Source organism: Homalodisca vitripennis, chromosome 5 (assembly GCF_021130785.1).
Source record: "Homalodisca vitripennis isolate AUS2020 chromosome 5, UT_GWSS_2.1, whole genome shotgun sequence".
In the NCBI taxonomy this organism is placed as follows: Eukaryota; Metazoa; Arthropoda; class Insecta; order Hemiptera; family Cicadellidae; genus Homalodisca; species Homalodisca vitripennis.
In genome coordinates this window covers 142723631-142746683 of record NC_060211.1, presented here as the reverse complement: position 1 = coordinate 142746683, position 23053 = coordinate 142723631, and the positions used below count along the sequence as shown (strand labels likewise).

Here is a 23053-nt window from a genome sequence, read left to right as displayed (position 1 = left end):
GACACTATTAGAATTCAGGATGGAGGTTCTTGATGGTTTTTTGACTCAACTAAAAACTTATAGTGATAAACAGCATCTTCCTCCTAAATTAAAAATCTATGAAAAAGACTGTTCTCCGTGATGGTGCTATGTTGTTTGTATTGGCACTGGAACAAGAAAGTTACAAACTCTGCAGAGCATTTGTGTGCTATTAACTGAATAAAAGTGTGTTGTAAAATAATGTTATTTTTAGAACTTGACTATTAACTGAACCATCAAAATTGGTAATTAAAAATATTTATAAGAAAGAAGTCATCACATTTTTTATAAAAAATACAAATAGAATGCCTATTTGCATTATTAATATTTTTGTATAAAAAATCGTTAAAATTATACTAAATAACAAAGACATTTAATGTGAAATACAACAATCAAATAAAAATGACTCAAAATAACAATTTTTTTATTGCATTAAAAATCATAAATATTACTGACATTGTCACATTTACAGCTACAGCCAAGTCTGTCTTTATTTGAAAAGGCTAGCAAAAAATTTAGCTTAAACATATGTCAAACGCATATTCAGTGGGTAGAATTACGATCTCTAAAAAAAAAATACAGATTCATGACAGTTTGAAATTTTTAAGTTTTAAAAAGAGGTGTAAATGTTCTAAACTATGTGTTTCAATAATTATTCATTTGGCCTTTTTTGAGAATAAGTGTATTATTAATCTTGCTTGTGTTTCTTCATACAATCAGCCCATAGGTATGGGTGGACGGAAAACAGACAAAATAAGCAGTTTTACATACTTATCCTTGACACGTTGATTAACTCACAGAAGAATAAATATTAAGAGGGTTCCTGACAGTTGTGTCACACACGTACATGATTGTCCTAGCTGAGACTGAAAAGAGTAGGTCATTAATACATATGAAAAACAGCAGTGGCCCAAGTATGTACCCCTGTGGTACTTTATGTTTCCCTGCTGTCTCACCAGGCCATATACCATCAACATTCATTTTTTGTTTTTTACTATTTGATTAAGATTTTAAAAATGAAATTGATCTATGGCCAAAACCGTAAAGAGAGAATTTTGTAATGAGATCGTCTACATCCACACAGTCAAAAGCCCTGCTCAGTTGGCATTAGTGACATTTTTATCATTCTTAAAATGCTGACTACCAAGGACTGCTTCATGGAAGGATCAGAAGATAATTTGAGAAAGGACCTGGTCAAGGCTGCAAGGATTGTGAAAGACAAACATTATTGGGGAAACTCATGAACACAATTTATAGTGAACTGTTTAATTTCAGATAGAGAAAATCATTGAATACTTGTTTATAAATTAGAAACTTGTTAAAAAGAAAATAAATAGTGCCACAGTATAGCAGAAATTGTATCTCTTTATATAATAAAAATGGTATTTTCAACCAATTCAGAGCTGTGGAAGCTCTTCATGGAAAGTTTATTTATACATTTATATACAAAATAAAAACAAACAAAAAATTATAATTTAGTGAGTAATTTTAGTTTTAGAAAAAATAGATGTAGTTTATGCAGTTTTAATTGTATAATGGGACTAACAATAATAAGTCAATTAAATTCTTCAAATTATTTTTATTAATATTTAGACAAAAATATATTTGGGTAAAAAAATCATAATATATAAGTGGGTTATAGACCTAAGACTCTCTGGAAATATTTACAATTTATTTTTACATTCTAACTTTAATCCAACAATTAATTTTGTACTGTTTCAAATGCATTTCCAAAATATAAATCCTTTATAACTTTTGATTAACAATTAATAGTGAGACACAGTTAACCCTGCCTTTTTAAGCTTCAAATGGACTATAAACAATTCTAATTTAATTAAAACCATTTAAGCGATATTTTAGAAAATTTTAATTGTTTAGCCAATTATTTTTAAATATTTAAATGTTCAAAGAATTCATAATCGTATCTGGTGACATTAATTATACCCCAATACCAAATTTGGTCAAAGTCTATTTAATTATACACTCACAAAAAATGGGCATTTCTCAAGGCCCAAAACTTAAATTGCAATTTGGAACTAAAATTTGAGTTTTTTATAATTACAATGCTCTCTACAGTACGGAGTGTCTCGAAACACTACCAGCAGGTAATATGGTAATGCACTAACAAATAATATATGATAATGTGTGTCCTATCTAGCTTGGTTTTGAAGTTGTCTTTCTGTATGTGTGTTTTTGAATGACATTATCGTCTCCTGAACAGTTTAAGGTAAATTCATGAAACTCAGAAGAGACCTTTATCATACTGAGTTACACAATCATTTGTCTTAAACTGTTCATTAGATATATGTTTTTAAAAAACACACATACAGACAGACAACTTCTAAACTAAGCTAGATAGGACGTATGTTATACCTGCTAAACAACGTGGTTAAGTTTGATGAAATGGTTGTGAGACACCTTGTATACAAAATTAACAATGTGAAATTGTGACCCAGTTAAATTTGTATGTCAACTTTCCTTACTAATTCCTGATTGATGATGCTGTTCTCCATTTTTCTCTTCATGGATATTTGTTTTAACCTTCATTAAGTTTCTACAACCAGTGTAGCTACTACATCACTCATCACATTATCACCAAATCTGTTATATTATTAAACAATGTAAACAGCCATAGGGCCTACACTGCAACTACGTGGAATTGTAGTCTCACTCTGCTTTAAAAAGAATTTTTGTCAGACATGCTTCTTACAAACTAAACATTTACTGTACGTACACAGAATTAGAAAAATGCGAGTCCTTCAGTGCCTAAGCGCCATGCTGTGTACAGTCCAGCACTTCCGGGAGTGTTGCAAATCTCTTGTTCTCTTCCAGACACTCGAGTACAGGTCGGCCAGTCGCACTCGCAGTGGCCAGTGCTCGTTTGACCCCGTCGCTACTGCAGGTGGTCAGCTCGTATGCCACCCCCAGTGCCGCCCACACGCGGATCAGAGCAGTGGACAGCCCGGTGCCGTAGCCGCCATACTCCCCACTCTTGTAGTCCCAAGACAGCAGATAGTGGTACTGCGGCCATAGGGACTTCTCAAAGAAGAATACCAGGATGGTGTCTCCTGATTTCCTGTGGAGTTTTGGCATTCATTATCTCCAGAAATTATTAAAACATTTATACACTTGAATCATGCACATAGTCTGCCAGAGTTCTAATAGCTCTAAAATGCCATTATACGAGAATACCTGTCCCACTCTCTTAAAAAAAACGTATTACCAAAGCTATATTACAGTGTATTGTATGTAGAATGAATGTAAATGGCTTGTGTTGTCCTATTGCTCAGTACAGTCAACAGTGTTGCATTGAAGAAAAGAAAAGTTGACTCATAATTAATTGTACTGCATCCAGAGAAACTGAAGGTTGTTCTGAACTGCTTGGGTTCCAAACCCCTCAGATAATAAAATTGCTATGATTAAAAGCCAGTTGATAATTTCACAAATTTGACCGCAGTCCTTTCACTTACTGAGGTCCTAGTCTAATAACACCCTTTAGCCACACCAAACTTATCCAGTTATATCCACCTGAAATAGTCAGCTAGGCAGTGGTACCATGACAATATCACCACTGAGGTAAAACCTTTCACCTGTAATATCCAGCCTGCACTCTTAAAAAAAGCACTCTCTTCATCACAAGTATAGCAATAATATTAACATAAGAAATTCAACTTTGATGTACCCAACAATCAAATATTAATTCAATGAATTTAATATTAATTACACAGGAATTATTTTGACACAGGATTAAATGTGTCAACAATTACACACTTAATTACTTTTTTTGAATTTACAAAGTGGCATATTATGAACACTGGGATGGAGTAAATGACTCGGAGCAAAATAGGAGCCGTTGGAAGAGGGAGTTGCTAAGAAAGCTATTCAAGTCTAAAACAAACTGTTTAAAAGCTGTAATTATTTTAGTTACAGAATATATCTTGTTCAAGTTAAACAATACAAAATTCGTGAGGTTTAAAAATACTACTACAGTAACACATACACTATGTTTTTGTGTATTAATAATCACCTGTCTAAGGGATCCAGGCCCCAGAGTATGTTGGCAGAATTAACCAACCAGGCAGCATGCCAGAGTACAGACAGTCTCAGGAACCCCACCAAAGACAAAGACACTAGCACAGTCTCTCCCCAGTACTCTACTGGAGCGTTAATAGGCAGCAACAGACCCACTATTGGCATGACTAGCCAATATAATCTGGAAACAGGGCACAGTATCCAAAATAAATCATCACAGACTCTCCCTAGTATTCTGCTGAAATGTTGAGGGTAGTACCAAACCCACTATTGGCATGACTAGCCAATATAATCTGGAAACAAGGCGCAGTATCCAAAATACATCAGCACAGACTCTCCCTAGTATTCTGCTGGAATGTTGAGGGTAGTACCAAACCCACTATTGGCATGACTAGCCAATATAATCTGGAAACAAGGCACAGTATCCCAAAATACATCAGCACAGACTCTCCCTACTATTCTGCTGGAATGTTGAGGGTAGTTAGTACCAAACCCACTATTGGCATGACTAGCCAATATAATCTGGAAACAGGGCACAGTATCCAAAATACATCAGCACAGACTCTCCCTACTATTCTGCTGGAATGTTGAGGGTAGTAGTACCAAACCCACTATTGGCATGACTAGCCAATATAATCTGGAAGAAACAAGGCACAGTATCCAAAATACATCAGCACAGACTCTCCCTACTATTCTGCTGGAATGTCGAGGGTAGTACCAAACCCACTATTGGCATGACTAGCCAATATAATCTGGAAACAAGGCACAGTATCCAAAATACATCAGCACAGACTCTCCCTACTATTCTGCTGGAATGTTGAGGGTAGTACCAAACCCACTATTGGCATGACTAGCCAATATAATCTGGAAACAAGGCACAGTATCCAAAATACATCAGCACAGACTCTCCCTAGTATTCTGCTGGAATGTTGAGGGTAGTACCAAACCCACTATTGGCATGGACTAGCCAATATAATCTGGAAACAAGGCACAGTATCCAAAATACATCAGCACAGACTCTCCCTACTATTCTGCTGGAATGTTGAGTGTAGTACCAAACCCACTATTGGCATGACTAGCCAATATAATCTGGAAACAGGGCACAGTATCCAAAATACATCAGCACAGACTCTCCCTACTATTCTGCTGGAAATGTTGAGGGTAGTACCAAACCCACTATTGGCATGACTAGCCAATATAATCTGGAAACAAGGCACAGTATCCAAAAATACATCAGCACAGACTCTCCCTAGTATTCTGCTGGAATGTTGAGGGTAGTACCAAACCCACTATTGGCATGACTAGCCAATATAATCTGGAAACAAGGCACAGTATCCAAAATACATCAGCACAGACTCTCCCTACTATTCTGCTGGAATGTTGAGGGTAGTACCATACCACTATTGGCATGACTAGCCAATATAATCTGGAAACAGGGCACAGTATCCAAAATACATCAGCACAGACTCTCCCTACTATTCTGCTGGAATGTTGAGGGTAGTACCAAACCCACTATTGGCATGACTAGCCAATATAATCTGGAAACAAGGCACAGTATCCAAAATACATCAGCACAGACTCTCCCTAGTATTCTGCTGGAATGTTGAGGGTAGTACCAAACCCACTATTGGCATGACTAGCCAATATAATCTGGAAAACAAGGCACAGTATCCAAAATACAATCAGCACAGACTCTCCCTAACTATTCTGCTGGAATGTTGAGGGTAGTACCAAACCCACTATTGGCATGACTAGCCAATATAATCTGGGAAACAAGGCACAGTATCCAAAATACATCAGCACAGACTCTCCCTACTATTCTGCTGGAATGTTGAGGGTAGTACCAAACCCACTATTGGCATGACTAGCCAATATAATCTGGAAACAAGGCACAGTATCCAAAATACATCAGCACAGACTCTCCCTAGTATTCTGCTGGAATGTTGAGGGTAGTACCAAACCCACTATTGGCATGACTAGCCAATATTAATCTGGAAACAAGGCACAGTATCCAAAATACATCAGCACAGACTCTCCCTCGTATTCTGCTGGAATGTTGAGGGTAGTACCAAACCCACTATTGGCATGACTAGCCAATATAATCTGGAAACAAGGCACAGTATCCCAAAATACATCAGCACAGACTCTCCCTACTATTCTGCTGGAATGTTGAGGGTAGTACCAAACCCACTATTGGCATGACTAGCCAATATAATCTGGAAATAGGGCACAGTATCCAAAATAAATCAGCACAGACTCTTTCTAGTTTCTGCTGGAATGTTGAGGGTAGTACCAAACCCACTATTGGCATGACTAGCCAATATAATCTGGAAACAGGGCACAGTATCCAAATACATCAGCACAGACTCTCCCTACCTATTCTGCTGGAATGTTGAGGGTAGTACCAAACCCACTATTGGCATGGACTAGCCAATATAATCTGGAAAACAAGGCACAGTATCCAAAATACATCAGCACAGACTCTCCCTAGTATTCTGCTGGAATGTTGAGGGTAGTACCAAACCCACTATTGGCATGACTAGCCAATATAATCTGGAAACAAGGCACAGTATCCAAAATACATCAGCACAGACTCTCCCTACTATTCTGCTGGAATGTTGAGGGGTAGTACCAAAACCCACTATTGGCATGACTAGCCAATATAATCTGGAAACAAGGCACAGTATCCAAAATACATCAGCACAGACTCTCCCTAGTATTCTGCTGGGAATGTTGAGGGTAGTACCAAAACCCACTATTGGCATGACTAGCCAATATAATCTGGAAACAAGGCACAGTATCCAAAAATACATCAGCACAGACTCTCCCTACTATTCTGCTGGAATGTTGAGGGTTAGTAACCAAACCCACTATTGGCATGACTAGCCAATATAATCTGGAAATAGGGCACAGTATCCAAAATAAAATCAGCACAGGACTCTTTCTAGTATTCTGCTGGAATGTTGAGGGTAGTACCAAACCCACTATTGGCATGACTAGCAATATAATCTGGAAACAGGGCACAGTATCCAAAATACATCAGCACAGACTCTCCCTACTATTCTGCTGGAATGTTGAGGGTAGTACCAAACCCACTATTGGCATGACTAAGCCAATATAATCTGGAAACAAGGCACAGTATCCAAAAATACATCAGCACAGACTCTCCTAGTATTCTGCTGGAATGTTGAGGGTAGTACCAAAACCCACTATTGGCATGACTAGCCAATATAATCTGGAAACAAGGCACAGTATCCAAAATACATCAGCACAGACTCTCCCTACTATTCTGCTGGAATGTTGAGGGTAGTACCATACCCACTATTGGCATGACTAGCCAATATAATCTGGAAACAGGGGCACAGTATCCAAAATACATCAGCACAGACTCTCCTAACTATTCTGCTGGAATGTTGAGGGTAGTACCAAACCCACTATTGGCATGACTAGCCAATATAATCTGGAAACAAGGCACAGTATCCAAAAATACATCAGCACAGACTCTCCCTAGTATTCTGCTGGAATGTTGAGGGTAGTACCAAACCCACTATTGCATGACTAGCCAATATAATCTGGAAACAAGGCACAGTATCCAAAATACATCAGCACAGACTCTCCCTACTATTCTGCTGGAATGTTGAGGGTAGTACCAAACCCACTATTGGCATGACTAGCCAATATAATCTGGAAACAAGGCACAGTGTATCCAAAATACATCAGCACAGACTCTCCCTAGTATTCTGCTGTGGAATGTTGAGGGTAGTACCAAAAACCCACTATTGGCATGACTAGCCAATATAATCTGGAAAACAAGGCACAGTATCCAAAATACATCAGCACAGACTCTCCCTAGTATTCTGCTGGAATGTTGAGGGTAGTACCAAACCCACTATTGGCATGACTAGCCAATATAATCTGGAAACAAGGCACAGTATCCAAAATACATCAGCACAGACTCTCCCTACTATTCTGCTGGAATGTTGAGGGTAGTACCAAACCCACTATTGGGCATGACTAGCCAATATAATCTGGAAATAGGGCACAGTATCCAAAATAAATCAGCACAGACTCTTTCTAGTATTCTGCTGGAATGTTGAGGGTAGTACCAAACCCACTATTGGCATGACTAGCCAATTATAATCTGGAAACAGGGCACAGTATCCAAAATACATCAGCACACAGACTCTCCTACTATTCTGCTGGAATGTTGAGGGTAGTACCAAATCCCACTATTGGCATACTCTCCCTAGTATTCTGCTGGAATGTTGAGGGTAGCATCAAATCCACTATTAGCATGGCTAGCCAATATAATCTGGAAACAGGGCACAGTATCCAAAATACATCAGCACAGACTCTCCCTACTATTCTGCTGGAATGTTGAGGGTAGTACCGAACCCACTATTGGCATGACTAGCCAATATAATCTGAAAACAGGGCACAGTATCCAAAATACATCATCACAGACTCTCCCTAGTATTCTGCTGGAATGTTGAGGGTAGTACCGAAACCCACTATTGGCATGGCTAGCCAATATAATCTGGAAACAGGGCACAGTATCCAAAATACATCATCACAGACTCTCCCTAGTATTCTGCTGGAATGTTGAGGGTAGTACTATTGGCATGGCTAGCCAATATTGTCTGAAAACAGAGTAATATCCATGATACACCAACATAGAATTATAAAATCCTGTCAATGGTACGATCAATACTGTGATAATGTTTATTTTTGAGTTCACATATTTTAGTATGACTATAACTTTCTTCAAACTTAGTTTGATCAGGACTGAATAGAAAGATTGTTCTATCATTTCAGTTCTATCAAACTTTTTGTCAGCTTCTAAAATTGCTTCAATTAGTGCAGATTTATGGTTTCTTCATAAATTCATTTTCTTTATAACATTTGTAAGAAAATAAATCTATTTCCTTTACACACTGCTTTCTATTTGGTTCCAATCACAACATGATATTTTTTGTCAATTCCTTCAGTACCATGATTAATATCTCTTAACCTGGTAAATACGTTTTCATTAATAGAAAAACATTGTATGTTTTCAAATGGTCTAAATGAAATAAAACAAAACAGAATACTATCTATATATATAAAAATGAATGTTTGTATGTTTGTCCTTTATGGAATCGTGAACTATTGGACCGATCATGATGAAAATTTGTACGTATATGTATTTTTCCACGGAGAAGGTTTATAAGCTATGCCCATCCCTTTCCCGATTCAGGATTCCGCCCCACTGGTTACAGAAAAACCCATAAGAAATGCATTGCAGCAAACATATGTTAACGTCTTTTCAAATTTTTAATCAGCTGTTCTTTGTAAACATATATTACACTTATAGTTTTAAAGCATAGAGTAAGCTTAAGAGAAACGACAAATTTTGTTTAAACTGTTTTTGCAATCACTGTTAAACATAGACTTTACTATCCAGATAATACAATTCAAATTTGACGTAAAAATTCACCTTTAACTGCAATATTTATTTAATATAAACCATGCTCATGCTTGATCAGAAGAGTAATGCAGATATCATAATTACTATCTTACGTTGGCTACAAATATAAAGAATGTTATAAAATCAACCTTAGTTGTTTTTTTTGACAGAAGTATGGTTCTCAAAACTCCGTGTGTACATATTCTCTCGATCGAGACAACAAAGCAAGCTCAATCGTGGCATCGGAGATATAACTAATTTAATCTAAAATTTATTATAGTAAAAAAAAAAAAATTTACTAAGTAATATAAGGACTTCGGTTCTTAAGATTTGCGTGCGAAGCCGTGGGTAACAGCTAGATAGAGGCAGGAATATGGTACATACCTTCATAATACGCCCAAGAGGCTCACGATGGAACGACTATCAATTATCTCAGCAATGTTTAGAATGTGATAGAAAAAGAATAAGTGAATATAGTGTACTGTTTTCAACGGGAAATTGCGTGCGAAGCCGCGGGCAACTTTTGCAAAAAATTATTGAAATGCGCAGCAAAGCGCGCCGGGCCCGCTAGTACTTTATAAAACATCACCATCAAATAGTTACATGAGTGGTAGTGAGGGAGTGCTAAGGTAAACTGCAATATTTACATATTTATTAATTTCTGCTGTGTAGTTTTTAACAATGTTATACTGTTTAAGTTTGGTTTCAAAGTTACAAAAAGAGTGTTGGTTTTTATCATTTAACATTAATATTAAATTAACATTGAAATTTTAGTTAAACAAGATGTCAACAAATAAAAAGTTGTAATCACTGAAATACACCATCCAAATACACAAGACAGTAATGATTTTTTAATTCTTTTGCTTATGTCAGTACGTTTTATTACTTGGAAAGTATATAAAAATGTGCTATAGTTAAACAATTAACTATGCACAATTAATTAAGATATAATTATTTTTATTCTGATTTCATTTCAAACTATACAATCATTCATAAGAACTCAGAGAAATATTAAAGCAGTGGATTGTGCCACAGAGATAGCAGTTGTTTATTTGCATTAGTGGTTGATTGACAGCACAAAGATAACAGTCACACCTCCAGTAGATCTCTGCAGCACTACAGCTGGTGGCACTACAGACCTCAACAGAAAATAACTACTGCAGTCAATTACAGATCTTTACACTACCAGTATTCTTGAAATTAAAACTAGCAATCTATCTGCAACACCAACTTACTGAAGTTCTCAATTTGTATTCAAGATAATTTTATTGCCGTTAATTTCTTTTTAGCCTCAGCTCTTAGGCTATGATGGCTTGTTTAATCACTGTGGCTATTATTCCTATCATGATTGGACTTCCCCGGGATTTGAACCCATGATCTCTCAGTTAGAGAGCCGTGACTGTATCCACTAGTCTATGGAGTTCCTTTAGGAAATTTACCAATTTTATTGTGTAAGAAAACATGTGATTATACAAACTGAAAACATGGTTAACTGTTTATTTATATTGATTTGGATTATTTTACTAAAGAAAATGGAATTAAGTCATCTGTACAATCTAAATACTTACCGTATCCTTATTTACAATATTTACTAAACTATAATAAAAGTTATTTACACTTTTTTAAATTTAAACTGTTTATAGAAAACGAAATATACAATGCAAACTTACTCTAACTTTGCAACTGTCAACTCTAACTTTGCATCTGTCACCTATGTATATCTTGTCAAACATACAAGACTTGCTGTGTGGAGTGTTACTCACTTCTTCTGCCACATGACAATGCTGTCCTGCTCCAAGTCTGACATGTCAACTTTCTCCTCTTCCCTTTCTATCCTGGGGTCAGTGTTGATGCAATGGGACACAATGTGCGCAAACATGAAGCCCTTGCGGTAGTCGAACTTGTCAAAGTCTGTGTTCCGCAGCTTGTGGTGTGCCCGGTGTTCCCGCACCCAGTCATACACTGGACCCTACACAAGCCCACGTCATGTAAGTGTTTTCAACTTTATTAACCTTCCACAGAGTAACTGCTGAGTTATACAGTGTGTTAAAAATACGCAAACCAAAGTAACTTTCAACTGGTGTTCCTTTATTAGAGAAAGGAATGCTACTAAAATCTACTGGATTAAGTTCAGAAATTCTTCATTCCCACAATAGGCAGTCTATGAAGACCTCAAAATTAGATTAAGGTGCAATAATGAATGCAACAAAAAATTAAAAATCACCACTGGGCAAAAAATTTAAGTTTAATGACATATGATGGCCATTACATGTGCCTTACACTAACTAAACCGTACTTAATTAAATATTCAGTAATTTAATACTCTGTACTGAAAAATTGTGGAAACAGACTAAGCTAGAAACTAGCTACTAAATAAAATACTTAAGATGAACACAAGATTGCAATGAAAAGTGCAAAAACAAACCACTTCAAAGCTCCATTGCACATTGAGTAAAGCCCGTGAGTTCAAGATACATAAACCCAGGTATATGTAAAATTTACCCTTATTTCTAGCTGAAATATTACGTGTTGACTCCATATTGGGTATGAAAGTTTAACAATAATGGCCGAATTGGGAAAAATGTTTTATTAGGATAACTATCCAAGAGGTTATCTGTTCCAGTGATTTGTGGTCCTCCGGACAATTACCACAACTTTGCAATTTTTCATAATCTAAACCAAACATAATCTGTTCACTCATTGCATAAATCCTTTTATCTCTTGTACTACTCTGGCAACAAGTACTTAACAAAACATAAAATTGCATGTACTAATTGTTTCACCTTTCTTCAAAACATATTTTAGAATGTTATTTTACTTACATGACAACACATAGTGTGCAATGTGACCAGTAAGAGTCGGAGAGGCCAGACAGCCTTGTATGTGTTGTGAGCCCAGAGTCTGTGGCAGCCTGTTGTGATACTGATGGTTCCCAACATTGTCAGTATCAAGGCTGCAATAATACAAGTCTTATACATTACCTGCTAATTGAGGTAATAATCAATTATAATTGCTTTAAAGTTGTATAAACTACAAGTAATAAGGATATGACAAAATATAACAAAATCGTTATCGTACAGACAGAGGGATGGAGTGAGCTTTACCCTTTTGTCCCCAAAATCAATAGGATTCTTTCTTGGACCAGGAGAAACCTATGGACCAAAATACTATTAATTCACCTAATTTTGAATGTATTGATACAACATTATGTTGTGACGTATTTTATCAATACACCTAAGAGGTAAATCCATTTTTGTTTTAGGTATCAGTTTTATGCTACATCTAAATTGTATGTAACCATTATGAGTGATCATCTATGTAGGTCACAAGGTAGTATTAATTTAATGAAATAAAGAAGCTGATCACTCATTTCTAAAATGATTTGAATGTTTTTTATTGATATAATGCTTAAAACTATAATCATTATCATGAGATATTAACTCACATCAATGAATACCATTATTCCACTGCACAGAATGATTCAGTGTGGTAGGCTTGCCCATGATTGGTTCTAATTGAGTTTGATGTACTTAGGCATATAAAGCTTATGAGAATAGTGGTTAGACTCCAATACACTGACTTAAATTTGAGCACTTTATTCCCTTGTTATTTAGAATTCCAGTCTTTCCTAGGTCTTGCAAGATCATGAGATTTCTCCAGGTTTTAATTCATAGGAGATAATGAACATGATATTATCTGAGAATTTGTATTGTTAGTGTACATCTAGAATCAAAAGCCTTGTCTATTGGATACAGTTGTTATTATGAGATAACTGTGTCAGCAACAAGCTTGACTGTGTGACTGCTAAGTGATTCTGTCCTTGCATAAGCCCCTCTACCCAGATATTGTTTGAAGTCACAATTAACACCTGGTCCACTACATATAGAAAGCAAAATGGGTAGAGCTCTGAGGATCATTAAGACAATGCTGTAGATGAACTGTCCCTTTATTGGAGATTTCACATATAACTAAAAGCCTTACAATAGTTAATTTCTTCTAAAGTAATTCACAGAATTTCCTCTTATAATAGCCAGAAAATCAGGGATCCTCTATCCATGAATGTATGATTAATTAATTAAATTTTAATCTCTAATATGTTTACACTGTGATTCTCTTAGCTAGTTCACATCCTAACATTAGTAAGATAAATATATAATCAAAGTTTATCAGAGTAGGCCTTGGGCGTCTTTATTTCACTGCGTGAATATATTTTATTCTCTTGTTTTAATGAAAGTTATGAACTAAAAAAAAACCAACTTTTGTATTCAAACTATACTCATATATTTTGTTGTTGGTATGCATTAGCATTATCGTCTGGAGTCCAAAAGGCCAAAAAAATCAAAATCTGGGTTATATATATCCTGCATTTACACTCTTCCATAGATTTCATTGGGTTCCATTCGTTGAGGAAAACACACAACACACATTATACTGTCTTAAGATGGAATTTTCATTTATTAACTTTTTAATACACAAGACCAGTGCCAAATTTAGTGTTGCGCTGGGATCTCCCATTGCTGAGGATTCCCTCCTCCCCCCCATATATAGGGGATATGTTGTGGTTTTTCATGTACTATTAAACATGTTATTTAAAATTAATACAACTAGTAATTACACAGTTTTCAAATGTGAATATTTTTATTTGTGGAGTTGTCTGAAGATGAAATAGATGATTTCAAAATACAAATTCACATTGGAAAATTGTGTGATTATTACTAGTTTATTGAAATATAATTTTTCTAATTGCTTCAAGAATCTTATAGTTATTAAAGTTAATTTTTTAGAGAAAACAGTTGTCCACAATACTTATACTTTCAGTACTAAAAAAGGGGTTGAAAATATAAATGTATAATCAATAAGTCCCTTATTTACTGAACTATCGAAACTTCTAAATCAACAAGCAGGATCAAAATAATCCTCAATATGTAAAATAATAAACCAGCTTCATCACAAAACTGGTTATAAATTGATAAAAAGGTAAATTGTGTGTGACGTTAATTCATAGAATTAGTATTTCATATGTCTCAAATGTGGTAGTTAAATAGTTAAGTATCGAGTTAAATAGTTCAAAAAACTAATATTAACAGGATTTTTTCACCCAAAACAAAATTCCAAGATGATTTCTAAGCAGTAGACTCACTGAATATTGTGGTGTATACACGGGCCTCGGTGACTATTAGTACCAGACCGTACAGGGCAGACATGTGCAGGTAGATGTAGAACAACACTAGGGGCCAGTTTGTTTCTCTCCGTACAGGTCTGGGAGGCTTGGACGTAGCCGGCTCACTCTCGGACAGCAGCTCTCCACTCATCTCTGTCAACCAATAACATAAGCTCAGCTCATCAGGGTTAGTTATCTATTCACAATTCTTCTTTCAGTGCGGGTGGATCATACAGTGTGTAATCCAGCAACTCTCAAATATTGTTAGTGAATTCTCTTAGAGATGCGAGCTGTTACTGTTGCCATCTAGGATTGCATTGTATTACACCAAATATTTGGGAGTGGCATGTAAGAAACTAAACTTCAGCCTCATTTTATGTTCACAAATCAACATGTATCCTAAACAATCCTGGATGAGTTTATTAACTTTAAAAATTCAGGTATAAGAAGGATGTTTCAGAATATTTAATACAAATTAAAATTTTAGTGATATTTTTATGTAAGCTAATTTGTTTTAGCAGTTTTATGAGAAAATATACATACTTTTAAAACAGTGTCTTTCCACCTTAATTAGTTCTTGAGGAAAGAGAAAATAATTTTAAATAGATAAAAAATGCAGCAGTCTCCATAATGCTGCTGGTTGCAAAGATTCTCTGAACAACTTATCCTTATGCACAGTCCAACAAAACCTGAGTGTGGTGTCTGAGAGTTTATTCTGGTCCCAGAATTTATAACTTGTGAGACATATGGTGTTCGGCATGAGTTAGTGAAGTGGTGTTTAATTTAAATGTATCAAAATAATTTAAATAAAAATACATTAACGTTTCTGGCAGTAAAGTTTTAAATGTTCTAAGAACTGCTAAAACATCAAGATTAGTAAAGGTTTTCCTTTCCTTCCCACAATCGATTGTGCAAATTTGGCCTTCTAGCTCTGGTAATAAACTAGGAATTTTATTTCATACTGATTATAATTAAAATAAATAGTGTATTATTTCAATGTAGTACTTTAAAGGAGATTTATCGGTGCATGATCATGTTCAACACGAAGGCAAAGCTATTTGTGAAGTTTTATCACACATAAAAAAAATGTTGTTGATAAAAATTGTTATACCATATGCCTTGTCCAAAACATGTACTGTACAATGGAAAAGCCTCCTCGATGTGTGGTATATTCCATTTTTATCCCAGCACTTTTTACATTGTGTAAGTATACTTTTAAGGGTTTGTGCTGTATCACACAGTGTTCCGCCAGCACAGGAACATAATTATGCTGTAATATATTTTAGAGTGTCACATTCAAATGGTTCACGCATTGACTCACATGAAATGAGACCAAAAGGAGCAGAATACTTAATACTCTCTGACAGCCAGGCTGCACTAAAGGCACGTGATGCCTGTTCCTTTAGTGCAGTTCCTTTATTGCTTGAGTTTAAAGCAGTTTGGGAATGCAAGAATGCTCTGGTAGAACTGGCAAAGAATAATAGAGTTACACTCAGTTTGGTGCCATGAGGGCTTTCATGGTAATGAAAAAGCATATACCCTTGCCAAAACAGGAACAGAGTCCTTTATTATAGGGCCAGAGCCAGGCTGTGGAGTAGCTTTCTCCTACAGCAAAGCTCTTGTAAAAGATTGGGGAAAAGAGGATTAGATCCATTAACTGGAGTAGTGCCTCAGGATTAAGACAATTAAAAATGTTTATCTCTCCTTATTCAAAAGGGTCGGCATCTCTCCTAGGTCAAAGTAAGGTGGATATAAGAATGATAGAAGGGATGGACAGGACATGGCCCCCTTCAAAAACATCTTATGAAGATGGGTCTTATTTAGACTGATAAATGCAGAGTCTGTGGAGAAGCAGAAGAATCAGCGGGACACATATGGCTAAGTTGTCCTGCCATATCTACACCTAGGAAAAAAAATCCTAGGGTCATATTTTCTCAGCCCTGAGGACATCAGAGAAAATTTGATTGGCTTCTGTAAGTCTCAGATTCTGAGGGCAAAAACATGAATAAGGAAGGCGCAAAGGTCCTTTTAGGGCTAAGTGTGGAAACAACCGTCTCTTTGCCTCTGGAAAAAAATGTCACAGTACCTTACATGGCACTGGTGAAACATTGACAGGTGTCAGATAATATAGTGATGTTATATTAAACCAGCATGTTGCAGTATTTTGTTACCATTCTCTGTTATAGAAGTTTGAATGTTGTACGGTGGCCAACCCATGAGGTCCGTAGAATAACTATGGAGATTACGGAAAAGGTGACAACTGTCTAACCATCTGAGTGGCCTCAACCCTAACACAGCTAGCTTTAATAATTGGTTAATTTATAAAAATAACGAATTAAATAATGTTAATTTGTTTCAATGTAGACTCCGTCATTTACTTTGCATGAACTTTCCAGAAGTGATTAAATTACAGTTTTACAGTAAATACATCTCTAGACATAATTCACCACATCGCCCAGCCCTGCGACACCTCTCTTGCTCACCCTAATAATAATTTACATCATATTTATAATAATCAGCTGCCCTAAATAATTGTAATGTTATGCTAGTACTAACAGCCCTGAAGTGACACAGGTCTAGCCCAACCACTGACTGCAGTGTGGTTCGTGCCGGGTGTGGATAGGCCACCGCAACCTAATATTCCGTTTCTGGTGGTCACCGAGGCAATATAGTCTTGAAAGATTTATGACGGACCGCGGTTACAATAAGACCGTGACTATCCATGTTGGATGAGCGGTGCAGTTGTTAACTACAATTAAATAAGAGTAATTATAACAGGGTATTTTATGGGGAGGCAAATAAAAAATGTATTTACTTTAATACTGAATTTTTGTTTCAGATAAATAATAATGATTGAATATAGTGACATATTTATCACATTACTGTTTAAAATGTACTATAAATGCCTGAAACTATTTTAGATCAATGTAGAGCAACTCCAAAGTCAAAGTTCATAGTTTTCTTAGTGAAAGCACTTGTGGTGTAATACGATACGGTCCTGTGATATTTTAAAACCGGAATTAGTCATATATTGTGTACCAGGTAGGTATCCATTTTCATTGTGAGTAATTCTTATTTCAGGTTTTGCACTTCTAGCTCAAATTAACTATACTCCCAACGCAAATTTGGGGATTGCTATATATAATTTTGTAACGTGGTTGGATTCAAATCAGTATAGTTTTCTAAATCACACGGATATAGGTATAGGATATAGGTTTTATTGAACATTAAAAACTAAAATCAATATCAATAATATTAATACATTTCAATACTTACAATATGGCAGTTGTCATCCATATGTAAAGATAATAAATGATACAGTAAAATTTTTGCTTCCCAATCCATGTTCACTAAATCATACTATTTCCTCGGTCCAGTCTAGGAATTATATCAGTATTTATACACCTAATCAGTATACATAGTATACGTCATCAGTGAGAAATGGATGCAATGTTCCCTTGACGATTATTTGTCATAAAAATTGAGTTTACCAAAGATGTTGAAATAAGAAGTGTTGTTACTTTTATTATGCTTTCAATCTATACATGTAAATGCTTCACTTCTTCGCCACTCGTCACCGCTTACCACCTACACCAAGCTGTTCCTTTATACCTCAATCATATGGCCATCCACCACCTACGCTGGCCCTATGTGGTACAAACAGCTGGCCGCTACCCCCAGTAAACAGCTTGAATCATTCCAACACAGGGCTGTTTGCTTCCTATCTGGAACCCCTTGGTTTGTTCGGCATCTTTTTGACTCGGCTGATTTCTTGGAGTGGGATCACATCAGGGCCTGGTCTTCCCGTGAGGGCCCTGCTCCACTGCACAACCTGAGACGCCCTAGGGTATTGATGGAAGGTCGTCACCTCATCTAGACCTGCCGTCCATCCTCAAACTCCGCTCCATCTTCTTCATTGTTCATCTACTTGTTATCGACTTGACCCCATTAACTACACTTCAGCATTGTATCATTCTCCCCCAAACACTAAAGTGTATGCTGAAATACACTGATGCTTTTATCCAGCAGCCATTGGGACATTTGTTTCAGAAGCTGCTCTGAGGGGAATCAGTCTGTCTTCCACAGTTCAGTTCTATAAACGTAAACAAATTGAAAATATTGGTTAAAATAATCAAAAATATGGTCGTGCTGTAATAATACAATGTTTACATGTAACAGTTTAGTACATTTAACTGCCTCTTTGAATTCTCATTACACAACTTTAGACACTAAGAAGGGATTTTTTGCTGATTTAACAACCAGTGGGGTGTAGCCCGGAAGGGTTTACCAAATAAGAATAGGCCTGTATTCATCCTAGGGATGTCCATGTAAAATTTCAGTATAATCGGTTGAATAGTTTATACATGAAAGCAAACCAAACAAACTAAGGCACTTTCACATTTATAATATTATTAGGATGAGATACCTTCAATAAAACTAAGATTAAAAATTAGGGTTAAAAAGTGTTCAAGGCATAATATTGTCTAAAAAGCCATAGTACACGGCTCTTAAGCAAAAAAATACTGAATGTGATTTATTGCTTGTTAACAGAGAACAAATATAGATAATCCATATATAGGCCTATAAAGTTTATATCATAAAAAATTGTTTAAGTGGTAAAAACGTTGACGTGTCAAAGTTTAAAAATGTGATGTATTCTAGGTCTACTTGGCAGTCACCCACGGTTTTGCATGCAATTTCGTAGGCTTTGTACATGTATTAGCATTTTTGGTTCAAATGAATTATATCTCTGACACCAGTATTGAGTTTGCCTTGATGCCATGATCAAGAAAATATGTCAAAAAGTGTGTATTTATGGCCATTGCAATTTATTACTTAGTATTTTTTTTATGCCATAGTTGATTTTGCCTTGTTTTCCCAATCAAAAAATATATATACACAGTTCTAAGAAGCCTACTTGTGTCAAAAGAAAACTAAAATATAACGGTCTTTAAATTTATGGTAAAAGTTGGATAGTAACTTTGTATTATTTGATATCAGCACTGACCAAGCACTGCATACTTAATATTTCCCAAAATGTACAGTTAAAATATATTTACTACAACTTTTTTTCTTACTCTGGGCAGTGTTGTTACTATAAAGCTTACTCTATGCTTTCACACTATGAATGTATACAAATTGAAAACTGTGGTTATTTTAACCATACATGGTTGTGTTATCATAAAACAATATTCACACAGAATAGTTGGTTGCATTTAACATAATATTTGTTTGCTGTAACGCAGCTCTAGAGACCAAGATGGGATTTTTCACAATTTCAGAGACCAGTGGGGGAAGGAATTTTTGAAATAAGAACAGACCAACTAGAATTTTAACCAGGGTCCATCTAAAATTTCAGAACCGGTCCATTCATTTTTAGTGAAAGCGTAACAAACAAATTCACTTTCACATAGAATAGAATATATTTTATTGCGTTGACAATATATATTACATTGTATTGCAATAGTCAATAATACCAATTTTTTTACAGTATTTATCTTAAAAACTAAATCCATTCACTCGACTTTCCATACAGTTGCACGCAGGCACACACATTCATACACATACAAAAAAACAAAATTCATAATTCGTGGGATCAACCCCCAGGATTGCAACACCGCCGCGAATATCAATCCCAAGTGTGCTCCATAAACTCGCCAACTGAGTAAAAAGCACAAGACACCAGGTCTTGTATAGTATTCATCTATACATGTCATGTATCTTCATGTATACATCTATAGTATTAGTTAGGATGTACTAATGTATTCTTAACAAAATTCTTGTGATATATTTAAACGAAACAACACTTATTTCCAGCTCATCTAACTCCCACTAAACACCATTCGTCTTGCAGCTCAAAACAGTGATATATTTTACTCATATCACGTCAAGGGTGAAAAATTGACAATTGATCCAATTCGTTGTTTTAACATAATATTTGACTCTATTTTTATAGAGGTTATTATAATACTTGCAACAGTGTACAAATAAATTGTATTAAAAACTTGATTTCAAGCTATATTTATGTATTCATTTTAAATATTTACTATTGTAATTGTTAGGAAACATATAATTTCCGTTATCAGTTTGATACCTTGCAAAATGGCTGATAAAATCATACAATAATTTCTCTTGCTTCAATAACAATTATCTTACTGTGGAAATTGTTTATGCAGTGAGGAAAATTCCAGTGCTTATAGACTGAAGGTATATATCAATCAAGAACAACCTGACTTCAAGAAGCTGTAATAGTCTCTAACCTCTTCGGAACATTGTAATAGTCTATAATCACTTCAGTTTGGGCAACACAGTATTCATAATAAAAAAATCTAACATTTACCATTAATGAGTAAAATCATTGTCAAAACACCTAGGTACAGTAAGTAGTCTCTCAAGACATTTTTAGATGCTAAAATGGTTTTGTACTATTTTAAATGCCACTTTGAATTAATGAGTAATTAAATTGTTTGTCTGGTTCTATCCTATGCTATGTGGTAATGAATAAACATCAGCTCATGACTTGCTAATTCAGCCCGTTGCTTTATTGTAGTCAATGAAACATTGCCTTGCAGTATTGTGTAGCTTTTATTAATGACTTCCTGAACACACTTTACTAGAGTTTACTATTCGCTTTAATACGCAGTAAATGTTAATTTTATAAGTTTTTTATATAATTTATTTAATAAAATATTAAAAATTGCATTGCACATGACTGAAGTATTTTATTAAAGATGAATATTGCGTTAACAATGCTTATGTTTTAATATCTTTATTTTAAATCCATTTATTTTACTGCACAAAAGTTCTAATTAAATATTAAATAATAATAAAAACAATAAAGAGTAAACAGATTATTTTTCTTTGGAAATTTATTGCAGTATCTGAAGGAATACCTTTTCATTTTGCTCTTAGTAAATAAAGAATACATTTGACTAATTCCTATTTTTGCTATGTACTAATTGTTAGTATGTGATTTATGAATTTTTTAAACTGTTAAATGCTCTGAATATAAAAAAATGTAAATCTTTTAAATGAGTTTTTGTTTATTTCATATCTATACAAGTAAAATATTAGATAATCTGACTCCATTTCGAATAGGAACCTTCCCAAATGCATTTAATGTATATTATGGGAAATTTTAGTTGAGCTACAAAATTCGTATTATTGTGTAACCCATTTAGATGGGGTTTTCATCTCAAACGCAAGCTGGGTGAGCAGATAATGATTTTGTTAAATTTGATTTTTAAAGTTTAACAGTAGAAATACGATTTGAACTCAGAGTACAGATGTTTGTTATGTTTTTAAAAATACGTAGAAACCTTACATGCTGACAATTAATTTAGAATTAATGTTTTTCGTCATACATTTGTTTTTGAACTCTTCTATCTCACGGATAATTGACAAATTAATAGTAACTATAGTAAATAGTAGCTTGTTCTGGAGTTCCAAAGCACTATGAACAGACTGTGTATTATTGGGCTCGACCTAATAGTTTAGTTGCCTTGGGGAACCCATAAGACTCATGTATATGTCTAAAACATGCGCGGATTCTGATGAGGCGGAATGTAATCTAGACCTACGTAATCTAGAGCACAAAAAAATAAAAGAAAACAGTGGCATGTAGGTAGGCAGTGGCCTTTCTACATTCAAAACTACCAAAAGAGGTATAATGAGGAACTGCTGATTTAATTTTACTTTCATACTGCATTTTTTTGTAAACGTTTTAAACAGTAACATCAAATTTAATAATGCCACAGAATTTTACAATTGTATTGAAAGCAACAGTTATTTTAAATGTTTGTTTCAACATAAAAAATGGTTTAAAACACAATATTTTATGAATTAAAAAAGACATGCTACTCATTACTGTACCTTTTATTAATGTATTAAAAAACTGTATTATGAAATAATAAAAAGGACGGAGAGTAACTAATGAATAGTACCTGTAGTGTAACAGCTCGTTCTGGTGTTCCAAAGCACTATGGGTAGACTATGTGTACTATGGGGCTGAGCCTAATCGGACTTTCAAATGAACAAAGGTCAGTCCCCCATGACTTGACTCTTTGCACTTAACTTGCTTGACAGACATAGAATTCCTAGTACTAGAATGACTCCATTTAAAAACTAATTACAAAAGATAAACAAGCACTGCTAGATAATGTTAACAAATCCAGTTATTGTATTTTTCAGGAGAGCAATCGCACAAAGAGTTTTGTAAATCTGTAGTTTCCTAAGGAAAACCTTGCCAATATTGGCATGTGTGTAGACTTCACAAACAAAACTTGCATACTTCATTTACAGATTCATACTAAAAACTTGGAATTTATCCTGAATCCTAAAAATGAAAGGTTTTAAAAGTGGGAAAATGTGTTCAAGTTGAATCTGAAACTCTTTAA

The 23053-nt window shown here is 35.1% G+C and overlaps 1 protein-coding gene across 2 annotated transcripts; it reads right to left on the bottom strand.

Moving 5' to 3' along the window:
- Positions 1-1580: 1580 nt before the first annotated feature.
- On the bottom strand, positions 1581-22705 carry LOC124362946 (acyl-CoA Delta-9 desaturase). 2 transcript variants are annotated; one of them, XM_046817844.1, is made up of 6 exons: positions 22601-22705; positions 14637-14810; positions 12319-12449; positions 11260-11465; positions 4046-4231; positions 1581-3094 (listed from the first exon to the last, which is right to left on the bottom strand). In XM_046817844.1, exons 2-6 carry the CDS (start codon positions 14806-14808, stop codon positions 2785-2787), a joined length of 1005 nt encoding a protein of 334 aa, XP_046673800.1. In that variant the 5' UTR covers positions 14809-14810; positions 22601-22705; the 3' UTR covers positions 1581-2784. The 2 variants fall into 2 exon arrangements, with proteins under 2 accessions (XP_046673800.1, XP_046673801.1); XM_046817845.1 differs by lacking the exon at positions 22601-22705 and adding an exon at positions 22530-22551.
- Between the last annotated feature and the right edge of the window lie 348 nt (positions 22706-23053).